This window comes from Lycium ferocissimum, chromosome 6 (assembly GCF_029784015.1).
Source record: "Lycium ferocissimum isolate CSIRO_LF1 chromosome 6, AGI_CSIRO_Lferr_CH_V1, whole genome shotgun sequence".
Classification (NCBI taxonomy): domain Eukaryota; kingdom Viridiplantae; phylum Streptophyta; class Magnoliopsida; order Solanales; family Solanaceae; genus Lycium; species Lycium ferocissimum.
The window spans coordinates 8,390,851-8,416,360 of NC_081347.1; the positions used below are offsets into that span (position 1 = coordinate 8,390,851).

At 33.9% G+C, this 25,510-nt stretch overlaps 4 protein-coding genes across 8 annotated transcripts; 1 reads left to right on the plus strand and 3 right to left on the minus strand.

Annotated features, from left to right (window-relative positions):
• Positions 1-680: 680 nt before the first annotated feature.
• On the minus strand, positions 681-4,402 carry LOC132059190 (GDSL esterase/lipase At5g03610-like). The gene is made up of 5 exons (XM_059451729.1): positions 4,243-4,402; positions 3,623-3,838; positions 2,485-2,759; positions 1,673-1,979; positions 681-934 (listed from the first exon to the last, which is right to left on the minus strand). Exons 1-5 carry the CDS (start codon positions 4,313-4,315, stop codon positions 726-728), a joined length of 1,080 nt encoding a protein of 359 aa, XP_059307712.1. The 5' UTR covers positions 4,316-4,402; the 3' UTR covers positions 681-725.
• Positions 4,403-5,327: 925 nt separating this feature from the next.
• On the plus strand, positions 5,328-13,524 carry LOC132059191 (protein SUPPRESSOR OF K(+) TRANSPORT GROWTH DEFECT 1-like). 3 transcript variants are annotated; one of them, XM_059451732.1, is made up of 10 exons: positions 5,328-5,390; positions 6,200-6,244; positions 7,228-7,672; positions 9,311-9,416; positions 9,826-10,024; positions 11,299-11,370; positions 11,456-11,530; positions 11,801-11,899; positions 12,037-12,192; positions 13,123-13,524. In XM_059451732.1, exons 3-10 carry the CDS (start codon positions 7,300-7,302, stop codon positions 13,246-13,248), a joined length of 1,206 nt encoding a protein of 401 aa, XP_059307715.1. In that variant the 5' UTR covers positions 5,328-5,390; positions 6,200-6,244; positions 7,228-7,299; the 3' UTR covers positions 13,249-13,524. The 3 variants fall into 3 exon arrangements, with proteins under 3 accessions (XP_059307715.1, XP_059307713.1, XP_059307716.1); XM_059451730.1 differs by lacking the exon at positions 5,328-5,390 and having other exon boundaries at positions 6,146-6,244; positions 7,085-7,672; XM_059451733.1 differs by lacking the exon at positions 5,328-5,390 and having other exon boundaries at positions 6,186-6,244.
• A 444-nt stretch (positions 13,525-13,968) lies between these two features.
• LOC132059192 (organelle RRM domain-containing protein 1, chloroplastic) lies at positions 13,969-21,536 on the minus strand. Of its 2 annotated transcripts, XM_059451735.1 has the most exons (10): positions 21,166-21,536; positions 16,601-16,698; positions 16,331-16,409; positions 16,169-16,243; positions 15,984-16,081; positions 15,821-15,886; positions 14,663-14,740; positions 14,495-14,563; positions 14,299-14,405; positions 13,969-14,211 (listed from the first exon to the last, which is right to left on the minus strand). In XM_059451735.1, exons 1-10 carry the CDS (start codon positions 21,486-21,488, stop codon positions 14,125-14,127), a joined length of 1,080 nt encoding a protein of 359 aa, XP_059307718.1. In that variant the 5' UTR covers positions 21,489-21,536; the 3' UTR covers positions 13,969-14,124. The 2 variants fall into 2 exon arrangements, with proteins under 2 accessions (XP_059307718.1, XP_059307717.1); XM_059451734.1 differs by having other exon boundaries at positions 16,169-16,409.
• A 2,489-nt stretch (positions 21,537-24,025) lies between these two features.
• Positions 24,026-25,287, minus strand: LOC132059193 (zinc finger A20 and AN1 domain-containing stress-associated protein 4-like). 2 transcript variants are annotated; one of them, XM_059451736.1, is made up of 2 exons: positions 25,141-25,287; positions 24,026-24,907 (listed from the first exon to the last, which is right to left on the minus strand). In XM_059451736.1, the coding sequence occupies exon 2, from the start codon at positions 24,885-24,887 to the stop codon at positions 24,258-24,260; it is 630 nt and encodes a 209-aa protein (XP_059307719.1). In that variant the 5' UTR covers positions 24,888-24,907; positions 25,141-25,287; the 3' UTR covers positions 24,026-24,257. The 2 variants fall into 2 exon arrangements, with proteins under 2 accessions (XP_059307719.1, XP_059307720.1); XM_059451737.1 differs by having other exon boundaries at positions 24,026-25,017; positions 25,141-25,285.
• Between the last annotated feature and the right edge of the window lie 223 nt (positions 25,288-25,510).

The window sequence follows — 25,510 nt, forward strand, 5'->3', positions numbered from 1 at the left end:
AACCAATTATGGTCGGATTTTTTTTTCCAACACCAAACCAAGTCAAACCAAACCACTAATCGGGTTTTTTTCTCGGTTTGACTTGATTTATCGATTTGGTGCGGTTTTTCGATTTACTTTGTACACCCCTAATGCCAAGAATATATATTATCTTCGAAATATAGGAAGTCAAAATTTTAATTTTAATTTCTAACATAGAATCCACAGATCTTGTAAAGTGATGACATGACTAGTGACATATCATATATAACCCGATGCCAGTAGAGATTTGACCTTCTAATCATTTGTACTTCCTGAGCAACTAATTGCACACATAATTCAGTTATTTCAGTAAGACAAATAATTTTGTCATTTAGCTGTTATATATATTATTCATAAATTTTCGCCGATCGTTTCCTTTGGGACAACTATTTCATTTATATGATTATCTTTTTATTTTTCTTGCAATTTATGGACCTGTTAGACCACAATCTAAAGATTCATTTTGAGCAAATTGAAAATCTTATGAAAAACGCGTTAAACCGCGCGTGATCTAAAATTTTATAAATGTTAATATTTCCCAAATTATATTTGTACGACTTTTAGAAATCATGCCTAAACGGAACAATTGTGTAATCAGCCATAACAAACATATTGACGAAGATTTAACATACCATAAAATCCAAGATAATAAAGAAGAATAAAGGACAATAATGGAGGATATACGTATTTAAATAGCCTATGGTTTACAGTAGGGAACTTAGTGAAGGCTTCAGAGCAGAAAAAACAGCAAACCAGCCTTGCTGAGAAGGATGAATTATATCCCAGAAGAATGAAAGCTCTGGATTTTTACATAATATATATTTCTTTGTAGTTCCCTTCTTGTCTCCACATGAATATTCATTGCTTGTTCCCATGCAACATGGTTTCAGTGGATTCTCAAAGTTTGAATTTCCTATCCATGTCAAATGTATAAAAGAAAAGGAAAGAGATTAATTAGGGGTGAAGTCAATAAATAGAAGTAATCAAGTACTACATTATAAAACTGTGAAATGGTGCGCATATTAATTAACGTGCAAACTATAGGGTTAAATTTTAAAGCGACAGAATTATATGTGAATACGCTAAAAATACAAATTGACTGGAAGGTCAAATATCCCACAAATTGAATATGACACATCACTCATCACATTAGAGCTTTGTCACTAGTAAATTTCCTGTCGGAAAATGACAAAGAATTTCACCGTGCAAAAACTTTGACTACCCATATTTTAAACAAAATACACTTAAAGAAGGAAAAAAAAAAGAAAGAAGAAGAAACAATTCGAAACTTCCTTTAATTATATGTAAAAATCAAGGCTGGAGCCTTGTAATTAGGTAGTCAAAATTTTTACAATTTGATTTTTTAATTTTCTGAAATGGAATTTATAGAGTAACAAAACGTTGATGTGAGAGTAATTACGTGTCATAACTCAGTACCAGAAGTTTGCCTTTCGATCATTTATATTTTCTGAACAATTTACGCATAGTAGTTCAATTACTTTAATTAATATGACAAAAAATAGTTTGGTGACATTATTTATACAGTGGACAAAATTCAATAGCATATGTAAATTTAAACCCAAAGAACTCGCAGTGAGCTGCAAGAATTTATATGGCACAATATATATTGCATTATCTATGTATGACGTACCTGGATGGTTTTGTTGTATGTCCAAGGCAGACATGAAGGCACTATAAAGATCAAGAATGAAGAAAACTGGTCTACCAGTTTGATTGTTGAGTTTCTCTATAGTTTGATGCAACAATTGATTGTGAAATTTTGAGAGTGAATTGGCAGGTTCACTACAATTCTCATAAGAAAGAGAAGCAGTCATTTTTGGCAAACATCCAATGGGTTCCAGTGCTGTGATGCCTAATTTTTGAACTCCCAAACCATGTATGCGTCTAAGATTCAATTCAAGTTGACTGATAATTGAATTAGTTACATTGCCCAAGTCCTATATACACACAAAAAAAAATTGCAGATTAATGTTTTATTTATCAACAACTTAAGCATAATTTTTTATAAACAGTGTCAACATTTGAAAAATACAAATTACTATAACGAAAGTATTTTATTAAACACAATTCCAATGTAATATTAATTAGTTACAACTCTCCTTCACGAGTTTTCCGTTTTTTAGTAATATATTCATTATTGCCAAAAATAATGTTATTGCTACTACTGAAGTAGTGTTGACCAACTTGTCTAGTTGGACTTCATTTATGGAGGAGGTCACTGGTTTCATTCTCTACAACCTCTATTTTATTGATTATCAAACAATAAAGAAAGGAGAAAGTAAAACTCATTATTTAGATCTATTAAAGTAACATTTCATCAAATTTAATTTCTTCCCTAATCAAGACACTTTTGTAACTAGCAAAAGCAAGAAAAGAAGGCTATACAGATCACCAAAAAATTGTTGTACATATAGGTAGGGTTAGTTTAACAACTTTAATTACCTCCATATTGTTGCCTTTTTTGGTAAGGAAAGTAGCATAGTCATTGCCAGCCACAGACACAAGAGCAATGGATGAACTCATATTTTCTTTTGTGTACACTTGTTCCTCTTCTTGAAGGAGCTGCTGAAAATAATTTATTTGTGTTGTCATATTAGGTTGGTTAACAAAAGTGTTGAATACACCTGTCCCTCCATATGCAAAATTCACTCCATCTTTAGTTACTGATGATCCCTTCTTACTATAAGGTAGTGGAGATTTTATGCCAAGGAATGAAGCTGCATTGATTAATTACAAAGTCATTTGCAACTTAATAAGGATATCACAAAGAAATAAAACGAAGGCCATGGTACATAGAAATATTGTAATAGGTGTAACAAACACAGAACAAATTAGTAAGGGGAAAAAGATCAAAATTGTCCTTGTAATTCGCAAAATCATTTAATTTACTATCCGTGTAATGAGGGCTCCATTTTGGAGCTCAAATTGTGCTTCATTTGTCTTATAAGCACCAGAAATTGCCACTTGTCCAACATGTGACAATTAATTACCCCAACCCCCGGACCCCCACCCCCAAATATTTTACAACAATTTACCAGACCCCAATCCTAGTCCTATTTTAATTTTGCTTTTCTTTTTTCTTTTCTTCTCCTTCTTGCCATAATGGCAACTCTCCCTCTCGTTGGAATAACCAAACAATGACAAAGTCACTCAACTTTAACTAAGTATTATAGAAAGTGCCTCTTTTATTTCCTCAAACTTGCTTTTAGGGATCCATAAGCAGAATTCAGTGAGTTTTTTTGTTACAAAATTAGTTTATTAACTTTTGCGCTACTTATATAAAATTAATTATTTTTTTTATTACAAAAAATAGTTTGAATGATCATTCATGAAATTAAGTCGATTATTATCATTAAATCACAATTAATCAAAATAATACATAGGTGGAATGGCCTGGGAGGCCCCTTTACTTGTTGCGGGATGACAGCCCCAAACAAATGCAAGGGTCTCTCGGGCCATTTCACCTAATACATAATTACATATATACACTTTAATTTCCCAAATGAAAATAGAAAAGAACAGAAAAGAGAAAAATTATCACAACCATCTCCTAAATTTTTCTTAGATTGAGGAAAAGTACCAATAAAATCAGTGAGTATGAGGCCATCGGAGAATCTTCCAGAAGGAGAACCAGGATAAGTGAGGCCATATGGTTCCTTCCAAGAGCTAGACATAGATGTTGGCCAATTCCCAGTATCTACGTACGAGTCTCCAAAAACAAACAGCTTAACATTATCACCACGCTTATGATTCCTATGTTGTCTTTTGACAGCATCATCTTCCTTAATCATGTCGACTGCAAATAATAACATCTTCACATAAATTAGGAAAGAGAAATAATATTTTTACCAAACGGTAATATGTATTCAATAAACTGACGCGCTACTTGAAAATTAATATATAGTGTACGTAAATATCAATTCAAAATAAGGAAATTATAACACTATAATCACCAACAGTTCCAGACTCAAAACGATATACAAGTCAAATTGTGATAATAAGTTAACACCATTTATATGTACAATTTTGTGTTATCTATATATACTACTACTAGTTATAGATGAAGTTCAACTCGAAATACTGAATTTTGTCAAACCTGTGAATCCATGGTAATTGAATCCATTGAACAAAGCAAAATAAAATAAACAAAGAAAGGTTAATTACGCTACTATAATTGATAACAAATGTTAGATGATTAACCTGCAGGAAAGCTGGTCATATAAGTGAAGAGACACAGCCATAAGCAGCAGATGAAGCACACTTTGTGCTCCATTTGCGTGATTTTAATTATAAGAACTCAAATGGTGATGAAGATGGAAATTGTTTGTGCAAGTGTTAAATGTTAAAGGCCATAACATGTACAACAAGAAGAAACTGAAATATGTATATATAGAGGCCAGGTCCTTTCTTTGACATGTTACGTGTCATGAGATAACTTAATTAGCGTGGACTAGGATTCATTAACTTTTCCCAGCTCCGCCTTGTTCAAAAGTAAAGTAAACACAAGTTTCCCATACTTCCTTTATTAGTTAATCCAACATTTACTCATTAGAATTCCTAATAATTGACCTTCTAAACTAACCATATCTCCTTTTATCTTCATTTTTTCCCGTAACATCTAAAAAAGAAGTTCCTGGACAACTAGTGTACCTTTTTGACAATTTAGGCATGAAACAACTACGTTCCCATATGCGTGGTAATTTAGACAAAAGAATAACTACTGAACAAAGAAAAAAGAGAATAGTATAGAAATATTAGTAATATGTATTAATCACTATTACTCCTCTAAAATATCTAACCTGGAAAAAATAACGGTTCAAAATAAGTTAATAAGACTCCTTATTTATTTATTTCTCCTGAGTAAATAGGGACAAATTTGAAAAGATAAAGTTAATTCCTTCATGATTATGTAAGTGGACACTTATTTTGAACCAAAATAATTAGACTAAGTGAACACTTATTTTGAACCGAAAAAAATTACGTATTTTGACTAAACTACCTTAGTATTAATAAGACTCCTGCGTGTTATTCCGGGTTCGAGTCTTGAGTAAATAGATACAAATTTGAAAAGATAATTATTTATTATTATTATTATTATTATTGTAATTGGACACTTATTTTGTTTTTAATTAATCAAATTATTTAATTTGAGGCACACACAATATTTACCTTGAATTTCCTATTAACTTATTTTGAAAAAACAGAAAACAAAAAAGGAAAAAAAAAAAACCGAAGAGAGTGCCAGTTATTATTTGATGCGATCACTACCCGATTCCAACTCCAAACTAATCAATCACAATTTCCACTATTCCTTCTCCAAATTTTGTAATACATAACGCGTTTCGTTGAAAAGTCAAGACTAGTATTATACGATGGGCTACAATTTTGACTTCAGGTTTGTTTCTGTTTCATAAGCCTCAATTTCTTTTCGTGTTGCATGCCTTTGAATATGTTACAATTTTGATCATGAAAACTAAATTTTTAAGATTTTCAATCAAGTTATATATGTCGGTTTCTTGAAATATTTTAGGTACTTCATATACTGGATTTCGTTCATTTTGATCAGATACAAAAGAGTTTGTTGTTTTTGATTAAATAGCTAAAAATAGAAACTGGGTTTCAACTTGGGTTGTTGATTTTGAACAAATTATCAAAATATAAGTACTTATTGGGGGAAAAATTGAAACTTGAATTGACGATTTATTATTATTATTATTATTATTATTATTATCAATATAATACTAGTTTTTTGATTTTGAAAAATTATATATTTGAAGTTATTTAATTTGAGGTTTTGTATAATATATTATTTTCTAAACTAAAAAAATTTGACTATTAATTAGATATAAAAAAAAAAAAAAATATATATATATATATAAATTGGTTATAAAAAAAAAAAAAAGATTTGAACAAATTATTAAACTATATGATTTATTTTGAATACTTTTTAAGAAACTAATAGAACTTTAACCTCAAATTTTTCAGAAAAAGGAAAATAATACATAGTACAAAAAAGGAGAAAAAAAAAAATAAGGAAAGGAGGAGGAATTGCCAGACATAATTTTGCTGGAAAATTTGTGATTTGGAAGTAGACACAACACCAACCAAATTTTCCAAACTTTGTAGTAGATAACGCGTTTCGTTGAAAAGTCGAACAAAAAGTTGAATTTTAGGATTACTTTACAATTTTGCTAATTCACAGGTTTGTTTTTGTTTCATAATCATCAATTTTCAATTACCCTTGGTTTTTTGATTTGCGTTTGAATATGTTACTTATAATTTTGATCATGAAAACTAGAATTTTTAAGATTTAATCCAATCAAGTTATATATGTCGGTTTCTTGAAATATTTAGGTACTTCTATACTGGATTTCGTTCATTTTGATCAGATACAAAAGAGTTTGTTGTTTTTGATTAAATAGCTAAAAATAGAAACTCACAGGTTTGTTTTTGTTTTGTTTGATCATCATTTTAACTTGGGTTGTTGATTTTGAACTTATATATTATCAAAATATAGATTTAAAATATCTTATTCGGGGGGGAAAAATTGAAACTTGAATTGAAGATTGATCGTATCAAGTTAAATACATGTTGTTTTTGTGTAACATACTGATATTTTCTGAACTGGGTTTTTGATTTTTGATCATATGCAACAATAAAAAATAGCTTAGAATAAAAACTTGGGTTATTGATTTTGAACAAAATATCAAAATATAAGTACTTATTGGGGAAAAAAATTTGAACTTGTTTTCCAATTTCAAACTAGAATTGAAGATTGATTGAATCAAGTTAAGTACATGTTGTTTTTGTGTAATATATAGATATTTTCTGAACTGGGTTTCTTTGATTTTTGATCATATGCAACAATTAAAAAAATAGCTTAGAATAAAAAGTTGGGTTGTTTGTTTTGATCATATGCAGCAACAAAAAATAGCTTAGAATGAAAAGTTTGGTTTTTTATTTTGATCATACGCAACAACAAAAAATAGCTTAGACAAAAAAGTTGGGTTTTTTTTTGACTGGGTGGTTTTTTGGTGAACAGAAAAAGCATAAGAAAAGTAAGATTTGGGGAGGATTGAGGTATAGTTTGTTGATCGTGGGGTCGGGTTGCTTGTTAAAAGATTTGAGCTTTGAATATTGCATGAGTTTTGTGAATATAAGATGTATAGCAATTTCAAGGAACAGGCAGTAGCTTATGTGAAGCAAGCAGTTGAGGAAGATAATGCTGGAAATTATGCAAAGGCGTTCTCTCTATATATGAATGCTTTGGAGTATTTTAAAACTCATTTGAAGTATGAGAAGAATCCCAAGATTAAGGAAGCGATTACTCAGAAGTTTGTGGAGTATTTGAGGAGGGCTGAGGAGATTCGTGCTGTTTTAGACGAGGGAGGTGGTGGGCCCACGTCCAATGGAGACGCTGCTGTTGCGTCGCGCGCAAAGTCGAAGCCAAAAAGCGGAGGAGGAGAGGGTGATGACTCGGAGAATGTAAAGTTAAGAGCTGGACTTAATTCCGCTATTATAAGGGAAAAGCCTAACATCAAGTGGAACGATGTAGCAGGGCTTGAAAGTGCCAAGCAGGCATTGCAAGAGGCTGTTATATTGCCGGTTAAATTTCCTCAGTTTTTCACTGGTTAGTCCTCCCCTTTTCTTTTCTATGTTTTTGTACATATATTAGTTTCAAGGTTGTTATAAAGAAGTGAAATAAGGTTTAAAATGTGCTATCATTTCTTCGAAATGGCCAGCGAACCACACCTTACTAAACTGTATTTATTCAATTTTATTGCTGCCATATTTCCCTAAACAATGGTTATTGCTTTGAAATTGGAAGTGAAGGTTCTGTTGGTGAAACACTACTTGACATAATAGCTTGGTCTCTGCAGTGAGAAGGAACACGTGTGAGCTATTAGTAACAACTTGTCTCATAATACTATGTCTGACAAGAATTTCTTTATCGGCTTATTGACTAGACTAATCGGATGATAGATATCAACATAACTTTTGATTAAGGGGATGGATGTCCATCAAAACAAAGAAAACAACTTATGATTGGCTTCATAATACGTGACAATATTCAAAGCATTTTCAAAAATAGTTTGACACTACTAAAAGTAACTAAACAAAAGTTTATAAACACTAAAGCCTGGAGTTAAGTATTCCACTTTTATAATCGTTTTGGTACCACTACTTTACACCACCTCATCTATATTGGAATAGGAATGTAAGTGCAGAACTCCGCTCTAAACTCTTATAAGTTACTTATAACCATGGCAATTTTCCTCTTAAACTAAATTCCATTGCTTTGTCATCTCGAACTTTGAAGTAAAGTAACTTCCCTTTTAACATGTTAAATATGAGGTTTGATGCCATACTATTTCAATCATTCTTGTCATTTTCTTCTTCCTCTCCTCTTTCTCCTTTCCTTGTCTTCCTATTCTCAACTAGCATCCACTTGTTGGACCTGCACTTGGCTCTGATATTGGAAGAGGATAGAGGGGGGGCAGGAAGAGAGAAGAAAAATGAAAAGAAGCAGCATGAGATGGTGAAGGGAACGAGAGACTTCGTGGTTAATGCTGAGGGGACCAACACAGTGGATCTTAGTGAAAACGAAAAGAAAAAGAACCTCCAATGTCAGCCTGGAGAGAGGGAGTTAGGTGAGGTTGAGGGAAGGTTGGCAGTGGGCTATATTGTCGGGAAGTAGCAATAACGGAAGGAGGATGATGAACAACATGGGGGAGAAGATTTTATAGTTAATTGGAGGCTGCCATGGTGGTGGGAGTGGTAAATAGAAGAAAATGGAAAGGGGAAAAATAAAAATGGTAGCTTTGTCATCCTGGTTTACGTCAATTTTATCTTGGATGTTTTAAGAAGGGCTGTTTATCACACTTTTTAAGTTAAAATTAAAATGGTGAAAGATTTTAGTTTAAGGGGAAAATCCCACAGTTTTAGAAGACGAAAAGTTGAGTGATATTTGCTTTTCACAGCTTGGCATTTCTTTTTGAAACCAAGTACTGGGACAACTATCTTCTTTTTCTTCTGTGAACTTTATATATCAAAATAGTGAAAATAGTCATACAAGTGATGGATTTCTGAAGGTTTTCCCTTGTTGTAGTTAGTTGGAGATTCTAAAGGTGTTTAAAACTGCAACTTCAAGAGTAATGCCAATTCCTGATAAGAAGTCGATAGCTGTATGAAAATTTTACGGAGAAGTCCTTTATGTTCATAGCTTCTTGAGTTAACATACCTGTTTCGCTGTGTGCTTTCTTATTAGGCAAGCGTCGACCATGGAGAGCCTTTTTGTTATATGGCCCACCTGGAACAGGAAAGTCATACCTAGCAAAAGCTGTTGCTACAGAAGCAGATTCAACCTTTTTCAGGTAATAAGGTGAAACTGGTTTGCAAGGTTCAGATTCTCCTGCTTTATCAAAAAATATGTATTAACGACATCTCCCTCCCCTTGCATCACCTTGTAACTCTCCACCCTCAAGAAAAGATATGCTTTTAATTCCACTTAGTGGGAAAACCTTGTGTATATCTTTGTGTCCATTATTGTTAAAGTTCAGTAACATTGAATGAAAGTAGAAAGTAAGGACCTACAGAGTGGAAAGATCTGCTTGTTATCCATTTTTCTTGCATTACTCTCCCACACGCAAAGCATGCAAAGACGCGCGGCCTGGGAGAGGAAGAGTTGGAGACAATAGAAATCAATGTTTTATTCTACCTATCTTAGACTGCTCTAATAGACAAACGTCATGCATTTGAAATTGCCCTGTTTCGGATATGCAGTGTTTCTTCATCAGACCTTGTTTCAAAGTGGATGGGTGAAAGTGAAAAACTTGTGTCAAATCTATTCCAAATGGCCCGAGAAAGTTCTCCTTCAATAGTATTCATAGACGAAATTGATTCCTTATGTGGCCAAAGAGGTGAGGGTAGTGAGAGTGAAGCATCAAGACGTATCAAAACTGAGCTGCTTGTACAGATGCAGGTAAATTCTGTTCTGAGGATATATTAGACCTGCTTTCTTTATTGTTTTGAGTTCTTATATTCAACTATTTAGCTACTGGCAGAATTTATTCCTAAGCAAACTCGTCATAGACTTTTTGCTTGGAGTTTTTTTTTTGAGAAACTGGTACTGTTGTATTCCTCAGCATTAAGGGTATGCTGGCGACCTCCAAAAACGGACAGTAAAGAAAAAGATTTAAAAGATAAAGATGAAGACTTTTTGCTTGGAGTTACGTAGGAATAGTAGTTAGATATTACACATTATATCCTGGTTTGGTTTGGGATTTGAGAAAAAACTTTATTTAATAGGATAGGGCTTTGAGTCTTCATTTTTTATTTTTGGATAGATGGAGTTCGGTACTTTTAAGCAATTGTGCCGGAGTTAAGAAATTTCAGAGTATTTGGTGCTTCCTTTGGGTTTGAATACCATTAAACCTCATGGTATGATCCTAAAGAACTTGGGGACAATTCCTTTCCTCTTGCCAATGCATCTTGGTTCGGAGAACAGCCGTCGTTTTCAAAATTTTCAAGGCTCCTTTTTTCTTGGACCTTTTCAAGACATCATGCAACATAAAGCCCTTTCATTCTATCATTCTCTACCCTTGTTTGCAGTATATTTTCAGTATTTTGAATCCTATAACTACTATGAACTCATCTTGCATCAGGAACATTTCATTACAGTTATGAAGTTCTGTATATTCCTGTCAACACTCAGAACTTGCAAAATGAGTTTATCTAAGATGATACAAGGAAAGTTGTTAAATAACTGGAAATGGACCCTTCCAGCGTGTTCTCTGGTGGACATTTTTCAATAAGAATTGGACATATTAAAAAATAAAAGGGATATTGAGTGGACAAAAGAAACCCCAGATTTGTTGAACAAGGACTCTGCAGGATTTTTAGAATATGTCTGCTTCTGGAAATATAAGTTCTGACTTTGGGGCCTCACTATCTTTAAATTGTTGTGAGATATTGTTAAATCTTACCTCCGGACAACATCACGCAGTTCATTGAAATTTTCTGGGGGAAGCATGGTATTGCCAGCACGAACTTTTTCATGTATCTCTGTCTATTTATGTTTTTCTTCCATTATTTACTTCTCAATTTCAAAGTACTTCCCATATTGCTTTATGCTGACTATCTTCAGCGCCTGCCAGGGTGTAGGGCACAATACTGACAAAGTTCTTGCAGCCTTTCCTTCTAAATTTCAAAATACTTTCCATATTGCTTTATGCTGACCATCTTAAATGCTTCTAGGGTGTAGGGCACGATGATGACAAAAAAGTTCTTGTTCTTGCAGCAACAAATACTCCCTACTCATTAGACCAGGTTAGAAAGGGCTTTCAACACTCTTTAACATCATGTTTTGCTACAGTTATTAATCCGTTCCTGTCTAATGAGTAGCTTTCCCCAGGCTATTAGGCGGAGATTTGACAAAAGAATATACATCCCCCTACCAGATTTGAAGGCAAGGCAGCACATGTTCAAGGTACACGGGAATATTTAGAGAAATTGACATAAATAGCCGCCCATCAAGCTATTAGCCAGAAAATGTATATTAATGTATAATATGCATAAAATATACATTTTTGATACAAAATAGTGTAAATTTTTTGTATATTTGGCTAGTGAATGTAATTATTTTTGGCTGACCGGCCAAATGTGTAGTTTGTCCAATATTTTAAGCATATCAGGAATCCTTCTAGAGCATCGGTCTCTGGTTTTGCGACATACTAAGCTTATTTATGTTCATGAGCAGGTACATTTGGGAGACACCCCTCACAACTTGACAGAAAGTGATTTTGAGCAACTAGCTCGGAAAACAGAAGGTTTTTCAGGTTCAGACATTTCTGTCTGTGTAAGTATCATTGTTTTTGGAGCACTATTCTGTTTTTACTGGGTACTAGCTAGTTTAGTATCCCAAACAAATCAGTCAGTAATGTTTGTTAAAGGTGGCTGAAGGTGCTCATTTTCCCATCTTCCTTCAAATGACAGGTAAATGAAGTCTTGTTTGAACCTGTACGTAAAACTCAAGATGCTGAGTTTTTCATTAAGACTAGTGATGGGTTGTGGGTGCCTTGTGGGCCTAGACAACCAGGTGCCATTCAAACTAATATGACGGAGCTTGCAGCAAAAGGCCTAGCTTCAAAGGTAGCCAACTACATTCTGATATTTTTCTATGATGCCCAACCCCTCCCCCCGCCCGGATTGTGCTGTGGGGAACTCTCCAACTGAACTGCATACAATATGCAATTGAAATTTCCGTCATACTTCCGACTGCAGATGTGATGGTCTCACAACAAGATTGCAATAAGACATGTGGTGTTTCTAGATATCAATAGCCTTCCTCACTACAGTTAATTTTACTTTACCAATAAAAGTTATTTCTGTGGATAGTGTGTATTCAGATTAGGCCAATAAAACAGTCGACATCCTCTTTTTATGTAAATGGTCTTGGGGGAAAGTTAGGGGTGGCTTTGAGCCATAGAAGATTATCCATATCGGTCTCTACCTAAATTCCTCTGAATAATGTCCTTAAAGCTCTTCAAGTCCCTTAGGATCTAAAACTTATTCAAAGTCAAAATTGAAGATATGCGTAGGAATCCCCAGAAAAGTTTCATAACTAACCTGCATAAAGTTGAGAGTATAGGACTCCAAAAAATGCCCGTCAAATCGAAATTTTGTTAACAGAAGGATAAATTAAAGTTTGCTGTCGAAGTAGACACTGAAAAGCTCAAAGGCTTATGCTGTCTGCAAAGCGGTTTATTAAACTGTCAAAAAAAATTCATTAGCGAAGCTCTTCAACGGGGAGTTTATTCTTCTCTGTGGCAATTGAATGGGCAGGGTATCCTTATATTTGCCTTTCTTGACCCCAAGAGTTTTGACTACTTCCTGATTATTTATGATATAAGCATCTCCTACTTTAAGTCAATTCAGAAACATCTTGCCCACATTATAACTCTGTGTGAAGTGTATGGTTCTTGTTAATAGCAACCCTCTATAGATAATTTTTTAGGACCAACTTTCTGTCAATGCAGTATAGTTTCTTGATTACCAATTATTGATTGGTACTGTTTGCAGATTACACCACCACCAATCAGCATAAGGGATTTTGACAGAGTACTATGGAAACAGAAGCCAACAGTAAGCAAAGCAGATCTTGAGCTCCATGAGAGATTCACAAAGGAGTTCGGTGAGGAAGGATGAAGGCTCTTTGGTTTGCTATACTCTTATGTAACTATTGTAGCAGTGAAATATTTTAGATTTGGTCATCGCTTCAATAAAACCTAACAGCATATGATAAAGAGAAATAATAGGTCTTGGTTCTTAACTTAAGGACCACTGAGCTGATGTTTAGTGATTGCTGTTTGGGCTTTGCTGTACAGCTCGATGTTAGTTTGTCGAAAAGCATATTATGAAATTTTACACGTTTAGACCATCGTATACTATAGAATGAAAGAGATGTTGTTTTTGTACTAACAAGCATTGAATGTTACCCTTTTTCTCTCTCTTTCTTTTTCGTTGTTAGCCCTTTCACTGTTGTTGAGGTACATGTAATGGGACTTCTCCCTGTCATAGGTGAGATGTGAAGCATTCAGATTAGATGTTTCGATGATTCCAATCTCTTCCCTTGGGGGATGGCCATTCATTGGTATTTCTTGTTAGGCCTTTGAACAATTCCATATGGTCTCTCCACACCTTTGAAGAGAGCGTTGTTCATAGTTTAATGTGATATTATCCTTGGAAAATGAGCACCCACACCAAACACGTGTTTACTTAACGTTTGAGGAATGAACTTCTGAAATTTTGAGCTGTATTCATATTAACAATTTAGCACCAGAAAAACTGTATGGCCTTCAAAACTGGCTCAATAATTTAAGCAATGAATGATCTAATCTCTCTTATCTCTTATATAACAATTAAACAGGTAAAAATTCATCCGCACGGGTGTTTACACTCTAAACCAATGGATGCAAGACATGTGTTTGAACATACACAATTATCACTTAATCATGGTCAATTGATGTATATTTTCACTTCATTAATTCACTTAAAATTAAATCTAGTCTCTTTTCTACAATACTATCTAGCTACTCCCGGTCGTCCTCTGCTGTATTTTGGAGGATTTGTTTTAGCAACATCAACTGTTATCATCCAGCCATTGATAATCTGGAGAAATGAAATCAACAAACTTATCATTTCTGTTAGCACAGATGATTTTGTGGAAGGAAAATAAGCACTTTGTTCCACAATTACCTTGCCATTCATCTCTTTGAGAGCAGCACTTGCTGCCTCCAGTGTTGTGTACTCAACAAAAGCATAACCTTTCGACCTCTTGGAAATTTTGTCCATGATGATTTTAACTGTTAGAATACAGAGAGAGATTTATGAGCAATTATTTTCTTACAACCATTTAATGAAGTAGAATTTCTTCAGACAACAAGCATAACACCTTCAACAAGTTCACCATAGCCTTCAAATGCTGCACGTAGCGTTTTCTCAGATGTATAGAATGACAAACCTATCCAGAAAAGGTCCATTACAAATAGTTAAATATGGAAATAAGCAACAAATCTGCAGTAATATAAACTTTTGTGGTGAATTTAGAATTGCAATTTACCAGTCACAAAAAGCTTCTTGGTTCTAACATCTGATGCTGCAGATTCCTGGGAATCTTCACTCAGCTTCAAATTACCACCTGAGATAAACCATGGCTATTCAAATTTCCCGGAATGGAGATATTGCATGTAATCAGTTAATTACCAAAAATTTTAGGACAGAAGAGCAGAAGATAATACTACTTTTTTTTTTTTAATCCGAGAGAAAAGATACCACCAGTTTTACTTTTCACGCTTTCATCCTTTAACAAAGCTAGTCAATAGAAACTTAGAAAGTGATATCAAATTGCTTGTTACAAATTCAACTAGACATAGGATTACTCTCTTCGCTAATAGAAAGTTGCTATAGTTATTTGATGCTCCATAAGGATACAAAACAGAGGAATTTTTTATACAAGCCCAAGTAGAGCTTCCAAAGGGTAAAAAAATTCAGTTACAAGAAACTTTACAAAACAGAACATGGAGGGACGAATTTAGGTAGGAAAAATGGATCACGTGACCACATGGTTGCTCGACTAAACTCGGTATATTATGTATATAATTCTTAAAATATATCTAATATTAACTGAAGGAATACATGGTCAAACAAGATTGACTTGGTTAAGTCTTTGGGATTAAACCCAACTAAATGCACTTTTGCGTCTTTTCTTCTTAGCAGCAATGGTGAACCCATCCTCTTAAAATCCTGGATTCGCCTCTGAGAACATGTAATACCCTCATTTTACCAATTGACATTCAAGAGCAAACCTTGAAATCTAAATGGGAAGAATTTTATATTAATGAGTGTATACTGGAAACTAACTTTGAGCAAAGACAACTGAAGTCGCCATCAAGGACCAGACTGTCAATGTAATATTGTGAAGAGGTGAACGTGTAATAATCTCCCAGATGAGAAGCTGATATAATCATCTTATAAAAGTTGGAATCATCAACTTTATAAAAGAGCAAGCACAGATAATTTAAAAGACAGAGAAAAAAAAAAACTAAGTTGAATTAATCCTGATACACGGATCTGTTTTTCTTTTTCAAATGACTTTCTGATATACTACATTATTATGTCAAAATGGTCTGCTTTCATGGTATTATTCTAGGCGACCCAATCCTCAACATTGGAGAGGTAGCATTCAACAAACAAGTTAAAGTCAGATATGATCTCAAACCTCCATAGTCTTTATTGTCCGAGTCAAAATTTTCATCTGGCTGGACAGATAGAACACCAGGCACTTCTGCGATAGTACATCAAGAGATTTACTTGCATTGGTAAAAGAAAATTACTAGTACACATTACAATTTAAGATTAATAGTATGACATGATATCCTCACCAGCTAATTCTTGAGCACACGCCTCATCTAATTCACAACAAAATCCATAATTGGATTGCCAGGACACATGATATAAGCACATCTGTGCATCCTTCTCACTGTCAAGAAACCAATCCTTCTTTTAGCAAACTGTAAATAGTGAAGTGAAAATAACATATATTTAATACTCAGAAACAAATACTTACTTCCCAAGAACTTTGGTTAGAACTTGAACGTAATAGTCAACCACTGGGCCTTTTCTTATAACTCCAACAGATGGCCTGGCCATACGAACAAGCCAGTGTTTAGAAGTCCCAGCCGGAAATAATGAAGAGCCTTCAGTGTATAAAGTTGATAGGGAACTTAACTGACCATTTGGGTAGCTATAGTCTTTCACCATTGAGTTAAAATCAGGGTCAGGTAAAACTGATAGTACCCCAGGCATACCTAGTATTCAAAAAAGTATAAACGCGAAGATTGCTTCAAAATCTTAGCAAATAGGAAAAGCTTGGAAACATCCCTAACATAGTATTTTTCAATCAGTATGCTTTGCACCTAAATTATGGGCCAATAACAATGCCTTCAATCTTGACTGATAAATTGAGGAGGTCATGCAAGAAAGAAAACAGGAAATTTACCAGCAATCGCATCAGCTACCACATCATCAATGTCGCAGCAAAACCCATATGGGACATTGCAAGAAGCATTATATATACACATTTGAGCATCCTCTTTACTGTTTCATGAAGACAGATAGTTGCTAAAAATCAGCAACAACTTCCAAAGCAAGATATTTTTTAAGAGAAATCTCAAGTAAAAACTCTAGAAAAATTCTAAAAGTGGATAGCTGGAAAACAACTAAATGGAGCAAGATATTCAAGTAAACCCTCGCTAATTGCTTCCCTAACATCCTATATATATGAGTAGTAATTGGATTGTGATTATACAAGCATAGTGAAGAAAAAAGAGAGGTGCTAAACAGAGGCGGAGCCAGGATTTGAGGTCTGGGGGTTCGGAATTTTAAGACAGGACAACGACCTCAAGCTAATGTATAACAACCACACGAGCGGCTCAATAAAATTAATGGCCTAAAGCTAAATTTTAATCCGAGACCTTAAATATATACACATACATAAAAAAAAATTCTAGGCTTGCATTTTGGTTTTTTTATAATTGTTGCATTTACTTCACATAGTAACATTATCATTAATGTTTATAATAGTGAGGATTAATTCAAGTTAATAAGATGTTAGTAATGTGTTTTAAATACCTTACCTTAGATGTTATTGTAAAAACTTTATTTAATAACATGAAGATTTTGAGTAATTTAGTTCAAAGTTCTAAAATATTTCTCTTAAAAAGTAGATAGTTTTTTCCCTTCTTTTATTATATAAATTTTGTACTTTTTTTTACAATCTTCAATATTGTCTAAGAAAAAATAAAATCATAAAATTCATCTATAAAAATTTTGGGGCCTCAAAAGTTTGGGGGCTAAAGCAAAGGTTTTACTAGCTTTACCCTTGAGCCACCCCTGATAACAACCATCAAACTAATGAGCAAATATCAATATTTAATATATTTTGAAAATCTAACTTTGGGTCTGGCTTTGTGAAAGAAAACGATGAAAAAGAATGGTAGCAGCAAGTATCGGGAGAATTCGATTTGCTTTTTGCTTATTGATTTGTCAATTTTAGAATTTGTTTTTAAAATATAAAGTGTTAAAAGAAATTCTGTATGATAGCAAAAAGGGAAAAAGTTACCCCCAAAGGAAAAGAACTGCACGAGTTCAATTTATACGTTCAGTGGGGTTTCGAACCCACATCTCTGGAAAGAGAGAGCTTCTCTAACCTCTGCATTACCATTGAACCATCCACTTATTTGTGTATGGGTTCGCAAGTAAACAATATCTACCTTTACTGTTTTTCTACGGAGTCTACGCAAAAGCTCGGGTTTGAACCCCTTTAACTCTTGTAACTCCGCCCCTGGTGCTAAACGGAAGTGCTTCGAGTGAGGAAAAGAAGCGATAAGTGGTAATATGAGTTTGTGAAGAAAAATTGAGATGATTGGAAAAAAAAAAAATTAAGATGCGAAGCTTGAAGACTAAAGCTAATCCTTAGCTAGCAGTAGTATAATTCAAATTGCAAGAATCAATTATATTTAACAAGAGGCACCAGAGGAGGTCAATCGGGATTGGCTACTTAAAGCTCTTCTGATATGTATCAATTCAAGGGAAGATTCCACCAGTTATAGTCAGAGATTGTATCTGTCTAGAGGCACCAATTCATGGCAGATTTTGTAAGTACTCTCAGTAGCACTGAGAAGCTCAACATGCAAAATTTTGGATAATGGAGCATAAGGATGCAATATTATATTTCCATTCACGAGTTATTGCATATAATCGGCTGCACAGACACCACACACCAACTGATGTTGAAGCAGCAAGAATTGGAAGGTCTAGGCTGGAAAACCGTTGCATGCACTCACTGTGACATTCAAAGGATGAACATTTGCGACAAACGAATAACACTAGACAACAAAAAAGATGCCTGGGGCGCCCTAGCACAATTTTTACAAAATGGAATGGAATCAAAATGCAGACTTTAAGGATGAGTTTTGGTCGATTTTACAGTGACACATGATGGTAAAGCCAATATTCTTTTGAAAGTTAAGTTTCACTATGATGAAATATCACAATTAGACCTGAGAAACACTACAAGAGAGACAAGGGTAAGAAGAATAATTGACGGCTTGAGTCCAGAATCTAAAGGCATAATCATATGCTGGTGGGTCTCAGAACCAACTCTAGTTGAGTTGAAAATAAGTTGGCAAACAAAGAAGACCTTTAGAAACAGCTGTTAAATCTTTCCAGAGGTGAAGATCTTTTTTTAGCAAGAAGAAAAATAACAAACTGAAGAAAGAGAAAACAGAAGATCAAATGAAAAGCACAGCTTTCAAAAAAGGAAGGACCACTCAAAACTAAGAGAAGATTGGAAGAATTGCCATCAACAAAATTCAGCATTCTAACAACCAAAGAAACTATTGTCTAAATCAGAGCAAAGAAACAAGGGTATAATTGCATAAAAAAGGGTAGCTATGCCACATATTGTTTGTCCAAGAAAGTAGAAAGTAATGGTGCCACCTTCACCAAAACAAGCAAGATAAGAAAGAAGATTGTGACTTTGAGACCTACAGTGCAGTCGAAGATAATAGGAAAAAGAAAAGGTTATCACCATAGCTGAAAAAGGGAAAGAACTTGCACTTGTCACGATAAGTAGGAAACCAATCGAATATGATCATGATTGGATTAATATTCAGGCAGTTCCAACCGCATGATTGGATACGCGAGGTATTTAATCAACATTATCGAGTACTGGGACGATTGTGTTGTTCTGATTGTGAATAATTCAAAAATGCAGTCAACCAAATATTGGCAAGAGGATGTTTGGCGACTCATCAATCATCATCATGTCGGTTTCAAGAAGTCAACTACTAGATTCAAGAACTGGAACAAAAGCTGCAACATAAGCTAAAGAAGAAAACAAACAAGTAAAATAGCATCTAACTAAGAGGCAAGTGGAGAACCAAATTATCTGCAAGAAAAATATCTTCACGAAAGGAAACAAGGACTTATATGACTGAAGTTGAAACTCCAAGAGAGTTGCAACAATTTCAAGAAGCATCGTAACCTCAGCTAAGGAGGTTTACATTGACAAAGAGTCAAAATCCTAATTGTATAGACACAACACTTGCCGAGGCTAACAAGATTAAAGAGCGAGATGTCAAGCTATGAAAACTAATGGGTGGCAAAAGGTAATGAAGGAAGGTAATCTAGCCTTGAAGCAGAACAAACTTAATACTTTGTGCCAAAACCAAGAGATGCTAAACCTATATCATAGTGAGTTTATAAGCTGGAGAGCCAACCTGACGAATCGATCGAACGTTAATAGACTAATATTAGCTCGAGAATTTCTCAGAAATATGGACTGGTATGATAAGCAATTCATATGAGAAAAATTACTATTATACACATGTAGTAGATCCAGCAGTTAGTAAATCATTACCTCTATGGCTGATGATTGTAAAAAATGATTTCCATCACAAAGAACCGAGTTCGTAGAAATCTACAAAGATCAGCTACAAGGTTTTGGAGCAGACAATCCTAATTAAATGTGCAAACTTTGAAGCTCAATATGATTACAAGCACCTCAATTATGGTGTACGTAGATTGTTGAGTTCCTTATCCAGACTGGTTAACAAATAAATGCACCATATTTTTATGCAACTGCACCCTCAGTAGATGCTTCCATTACATCCTATAAACATAAGCAGTCATTTGGGTTGTGAGTGTGCGAGACACAAAGTTTAGTAGCAAAGTGAAAAGGGCCATATTTGCCCCTCTACTATTGAAAAAGGTTTAATATTGCCCTCCGTTATACTACCGGTCCACATATGCCCTTAATCTTATACTATCGGTCCATATATGCCTTAATGTTATAAAAGTGGCTCAAACATGCCCTTACTCAACTTTTAACAATCACAATGGATCTTTGATTATCATACCAAAAGAATCATTTTCTCAATTAACATTTTCGCTATTTAATGTCTAACTGTGACTTTTTGCTTAGACATTAATCAAAGCTTAATTTTAGACTCAGCCATTGACATTGACCCGATATCAGTCTAAAAGATATGCTTCTATGACTACCACCCAACTTATTTATAATTACTATTTCTTCCTTCTTAATATGTTTGATAATTTGACAACAAATAATTATCTATTAACCATGAATCCATGATAGGGGCTAGCAAGTTTGCGAAGAAGCTTAAAGACTGAAGCTAATCTTTGGCTAGCAGCCTAGCACAATTGCATAATTCAGCACATAAACATGCCCTCAAACTTGGCCGCAGCCGGCAAATATGCCTTCCAACATTGGGTGTGAACGCAAGTAGGCACCTCAACTTATATAAAACTAAACACAAATGCTGACATGGCAATAACGTGGCACATAAATTTTGAATGTATCTAGATGATCATTTTATAAGTTGGAATGTTCAACTGACAAGTTGAGGTGCCTACTTGTGGACACCAAAAGTTGAAGGACATACTAGCCAACTGAGGCCAAGTTTGATGGTTTGTTTATGCATTATGCCTTAATAAAACGCATAAAAGATTGATTCTTTAAACTTATTGAAACAAACCAACCTGCCCAATACTCTTTCAAGAATCTCAACATAGTAATCAATGACCTCAGTTTTTGAACTGACCCCATTTGGAAGTTTTTCCATAATAACCATCCAGTGTCTTTGAGTTGTTGTACAAGTAGGTGTAACAGTTGTAGAAGAAGCTGTTATTGAAGTTACTCTGTTTCTTGAAATCAGGCAAGTACAACTGAATTTGGAAGAGCTGTTTTTGAATGATTTATTAGGAAAATTAAGGGTAAATTTGAGATGGGGTTTTAGGGGTTTAGCTGATAATGTTGGGATTATGGAAAGAGAGGAAGATGAATGAGGAAGAGTTACTTCCATGGCTCACAACCTTTAAGCTCAAATTTGCTCTATCAGAAATGTTGAAATGAGGATATTTAATGGACTAAATATTTTATTCGAGTAATCATATAGCAAAATTATTTAACTATGTTTTTCTTTTAAAAACCCCGTGCTACCCTTCAGGTGCACACCAAGTAACCTGCTTACTGTGGAATTGCTCAGTATATAAATTCAGTGTCACGAGTTCTGGCTGAAAAGATTGCTAGTGAGGAAAATTAAATTAATAAAATTATTCAATTTTGGGCTTTTCACTCAATCATATTTGTCATTAAAAATAAAAAAATTCACTAAACCTCCTTAACCTTTTTGGTTTGAAAAATAAAAACCCCTCCACCTTTTGAACGAAACAATAAACCCCCTTGATTTTGAACCTAACAGTCAAGATGAATTGACAAATTTTATGTACTTTTAAAAGGTCAAAAATGACTCTCAATTAATAGGATTCTAGCATGCATTTTTACAATTTGTTTAAGAAAACTAATTTATAGTAGTACATATAAATTAAAATTCCAGATTTAAATAATTAATATTTCAACTATCTCTTTATTCTATTTACTTTTCTTGTTTTGATTTTAGGTATCCAAATTTGTTTTGCAATATTTTTATGTAGTTTAATTTGAAAGTCTAAGTATGTCTTAATCCGTTATGTTACGTTACTTGTATTATCACTGGTATTTTAACTAGTTGGGTATATCGTAATAATTTATGTCATTCTTACATATTAAATAGTTTATATCTTTAAAACATTCTGCTCGTAAGCATAATAACTAAAAATTTACAGTTTGAATCTTAAAAATCAAATATTTTATAATTTTAAAACTCAGTAAATTGTTAAAGCAAGGGAAGTTTTATTTTACGCCAAAGGAGCATGAGGTAATATGTACTTGCATAAAAATTGTAAGATCAGTTAGACGAGTTTACTAACTTTTATGCATTATTACTGAATATCTTTTGGTATTTTTTTCATATTTTAGAAATATATGTATGATAATATATCACTTTTTATAAATATATAAAATTTGCCAATTCATCCTACCGTTAGATCTAAGATAAGGGGTTAATTGTCTCATTCAAAAGGTGAAGGTGTATTGTTCTCAAACCAAAGAGGTTAAAGGGGTTAAGTGAGATTTACTTTAATTTTTTTTATGACAAATATAGTTGAGTGGTCATAAGTTGAGTGATTTTATTGATACAAAACAATTTGAATGATTTTCTTTACATAATTATTAAAACACAAGTAGATGATAATTCGGATAAGAAAGAAGAACAAATAGTTGAGTGAAATGTGTTTTTGAGATAAACGTCTTGAATTGTTAGTTTTGCGAGTTTCACACTCCTTTTTGATACTTCGATGATGTTGGTCGAAAATATATTATCACCTTAAATTTATTTATATATGTATTAAAACACGCAAATTTTTATCTAGTTGAGTAGATGATGATAATTCAGATAAGAAAGAAGAACAAATGATAGACAGTTTGTTTCGAAATGTGTTTTAATACATAAATGGTGATAATTCGGGTAGGAAAGAAGAACAAATGATAGTCAGTTTCGAAACGTGTTTTAATACATATATGGTGATAATTCAGGTAGGAAAGAAGAACAAATGATTGTCAGTTTCGAGATGTGTTTTAATACATAAATGGTGATAATTCAGGTAGGAAAAAAGAACAGCTGATAGTTGAAGTGTGAAACGCGCGAAAACGTGATAGTTCAGATTGTTTTTTACCGTTAACTCTTAAAGCTTTCCCTCCTTTATATATTAACTAAATATTATTTAGGGTAAATTAAGTCAAACACATCTATAATTTGACTCAATTTTAAAAAGACCTCATGTATTTTTAAATCTAACATTTGAGCCTCATTTGTTTTATTAAGATTAAGACGTGTGAATTTGAATGCACATTTGAATATTAAGATTAAAACGTTTGACTTTGAATACACATGTTGCATTGAGATAGTTTATTTCCTCAATATTTGAATGTATAAAGTTTGTCTTGTTGTAAATTAATAAATATAAAATTCTAATTATTTTAATATTATATTAATAAATATATTTATGTGTTAGTAGGTGATGATTGTGGATGTTGACTAGCGACAGCGATTAGTTGTTAATGGTGCCGGTGATGGTTGTAGGTGTTGACTGGCTATGGCAATTTATGGTGGTTGTGGTTTTGGTTGTGAGTAGTAACATTGAAATTTTCATTTTTTTTTTTTCGGAAGATACTTATTTGGTGGTAATGATAACTGATAATATTAGTTAATAGTGGTGATTGGTGGTGACCGTAGGTGGTGGTTGTGGCAATGATCGTTAGTTGGTTGTACAATTATAAATAGTGGCTGGTAATGGCTATAGCTGATTATGTAAAGTAGCCATGGTAGTTACGTTTGAGGAGGGTGGTTGTAGGTTGTAGATAAACAGATCCATGAGATTTGGCCGTTGAAAATTAGGATTAATCCAACGGTGTATCTTGACTATGTAGCAAATAATTAACGAGTAACGACTAATTAAGAAATTAGAGAAATAAAATGTCCTACCATACATTATTAAAGAAACAATAAAATATATCCTAACTTACATTATTACTTAAAAGAAAGAAGTTTCACAGAATGTGCAAGAGAAAATATATAATCAAAGCCCATCCACCAACTTGATTAGCAACAACTCCATATGATAAATCAAGACGACATCTTGGCCGTTTGATTAACCAGTTCATGGATCAAATGATCAAATTACTCCTTATTGAGTCAAATTTTGTGAAGCTTCTCAGCCTTAATCAATGGATTGGCCATGGCAATTTCCACCCTTCCCATTGCCTTATAGTCAAAGGTACACCCATGATGCTCAGGATACCTATGTGAACCACAAAATGTGACTCCACACCTACACTTGAAACCTGTTAAACCAACTCGCTTCCGACAAGTGGCACAACGATTCGACTGCACCTGAGGGGCCCGATCAGCTGCAGTATTTAATTGCACCTGAGGGGCCTTGGCTACAGTATTCAACTGCACTTGAAAGGCTCCAGCTATAGCATTCAACTGCATCAGAGGGGCCTCAGGTGCAGTACTATTCGACTGCACCTGAGGGCCCCCATCTATAGTCTCGGTCTCTCGTGGTTGTGAGACTTCAAGAATTGGCAATGGCTTTGTGCATGAAAGGTACGTAGATGTTGATTCAGATTGATGTTGTTGTTGTTGTTGGGGACGAGTCTTCTCCATTGCAATTTGGGCGGTTCGCGATTGTTGTTCTTTCATGCAATGATCCTTGTAACATTTGGAACAAAGGTTCAAAGTTGTGGGGCTGCCAAAGAACCCACAATTATTAGCACATAGCCTATGCCCTCCTGCTTCTTGCATTCTTTGTTCCTCTGCCATCTTGTTTTCTTTCAAACAAACTGCAACTCTCCAAGAAAAAAGGAAAGATCAAACGCAACGAATTTATGAGCGATCGACTTATTCAAATCAATCGCTCAATTCTAAAACAAGATCGCTATGTACCTTATACCTGTAAACAAAACAACAATATAATCGACAAAAATGTGCTTATAAATAAATCAAGAAAGTGAACATGACCAAATCAAAGATATGAACCAAACGTTAAAGACGTCAAAGTTGAAAATGTACGTACGTGAACAAACGAAGAGATAGGAGAAAATTATGCTCTTGGAGAGAGAGAAAATGAGAGCAACAGAAAGGAGATTGATGGTGTGGGAATTATAGAGGCTTAAATATTGGATTTTAGAGGACTTTTTGGATATGGGGTGGTTGGTGGGGTTGGCAATTAAAAGATGAAAACAGAAGTAATATAAAGGGAACTTTGGGTTACTTGGTATTGCCGTTTTAGAAAGATTCTTGGAGATGCTAACAGTTTAGAGAAAGGGTATATAAATACTTAATTATTCGGGTGATTATATTAAATCAACAAGTTAACTTTAGCAATACTAATTAAAGTGAATATATTGATATTACACTCCTTCCGATTCATAATAAGTATCCAC

Coding starts and splice junctions, on each gene's coding strand:
- LOC132059190 (XM_059451729.1), bottom strand. CDS start 4,315: ATGGAGCACAAAGTGTGCTTCATCTGCTGCTTATGGCTGTGTCTCTTC. Junction 1,980..2,484: donor AAAAAGGCAACAATATGGAG/GTAATTAAAGTT, acceptor GTGTGTATATAG/GACTTGGGCAATGTAACTAA. Junction 935..1,672: donor CATACAACAAAACCATCCAG/GTACGTCATACA, acceptor TGACATGGATAG/GAAATTCAAACTTTGAGAAT.
- LOC132059191 (XM_059451730.1), top strand. CDS start 7,204: ATGTATAGCAATTTCAAGGAACAGGCAGTAGCTTATGTGAAGCAAGCA. Junction 11,371..11,455: donor CTCCCTACTCATTAGACCAG/GTTAGAAAGGGC, acceptor AGCTTTCCCCAG/GCTATTAGGCGGAGATTTGA. Junction 11,531..11,800: donor CAAGGCAGCACATGTTCAAG/GTACACGGGAAT, acceptor GTTCATGAGCAG/GTACATTTGGGAGACACCCC.
- LOC132059192 (XM_059451734.1), bottom strand. CDS start 21,488: ATGGAAGTAACTCTTCCTCATTCATCTTCCTCTCTTTCCATAATCCCA. Junction 16,410..16,600: donor GGTAGCTGATGCGATTGCTG/GTAAATTTCCTG, acceptor TTTGAATACTAG/GTATGCCTGGGGTACTATCA. Junction 16,082..16,168: donor CTAACCAAAGTTCTTGGGAA/GTAAGTATTTGT, acceptor GTTTCTTGACAG/TGAGAAGGATGCACAGATGT.
- LOC132059193 (XM_059451736.1), bottom strand. CDS start 24,887: ATGGCAGAGGAACAAAGAATGCAAGAAGCAGGAGGGCATAGGCTATGT.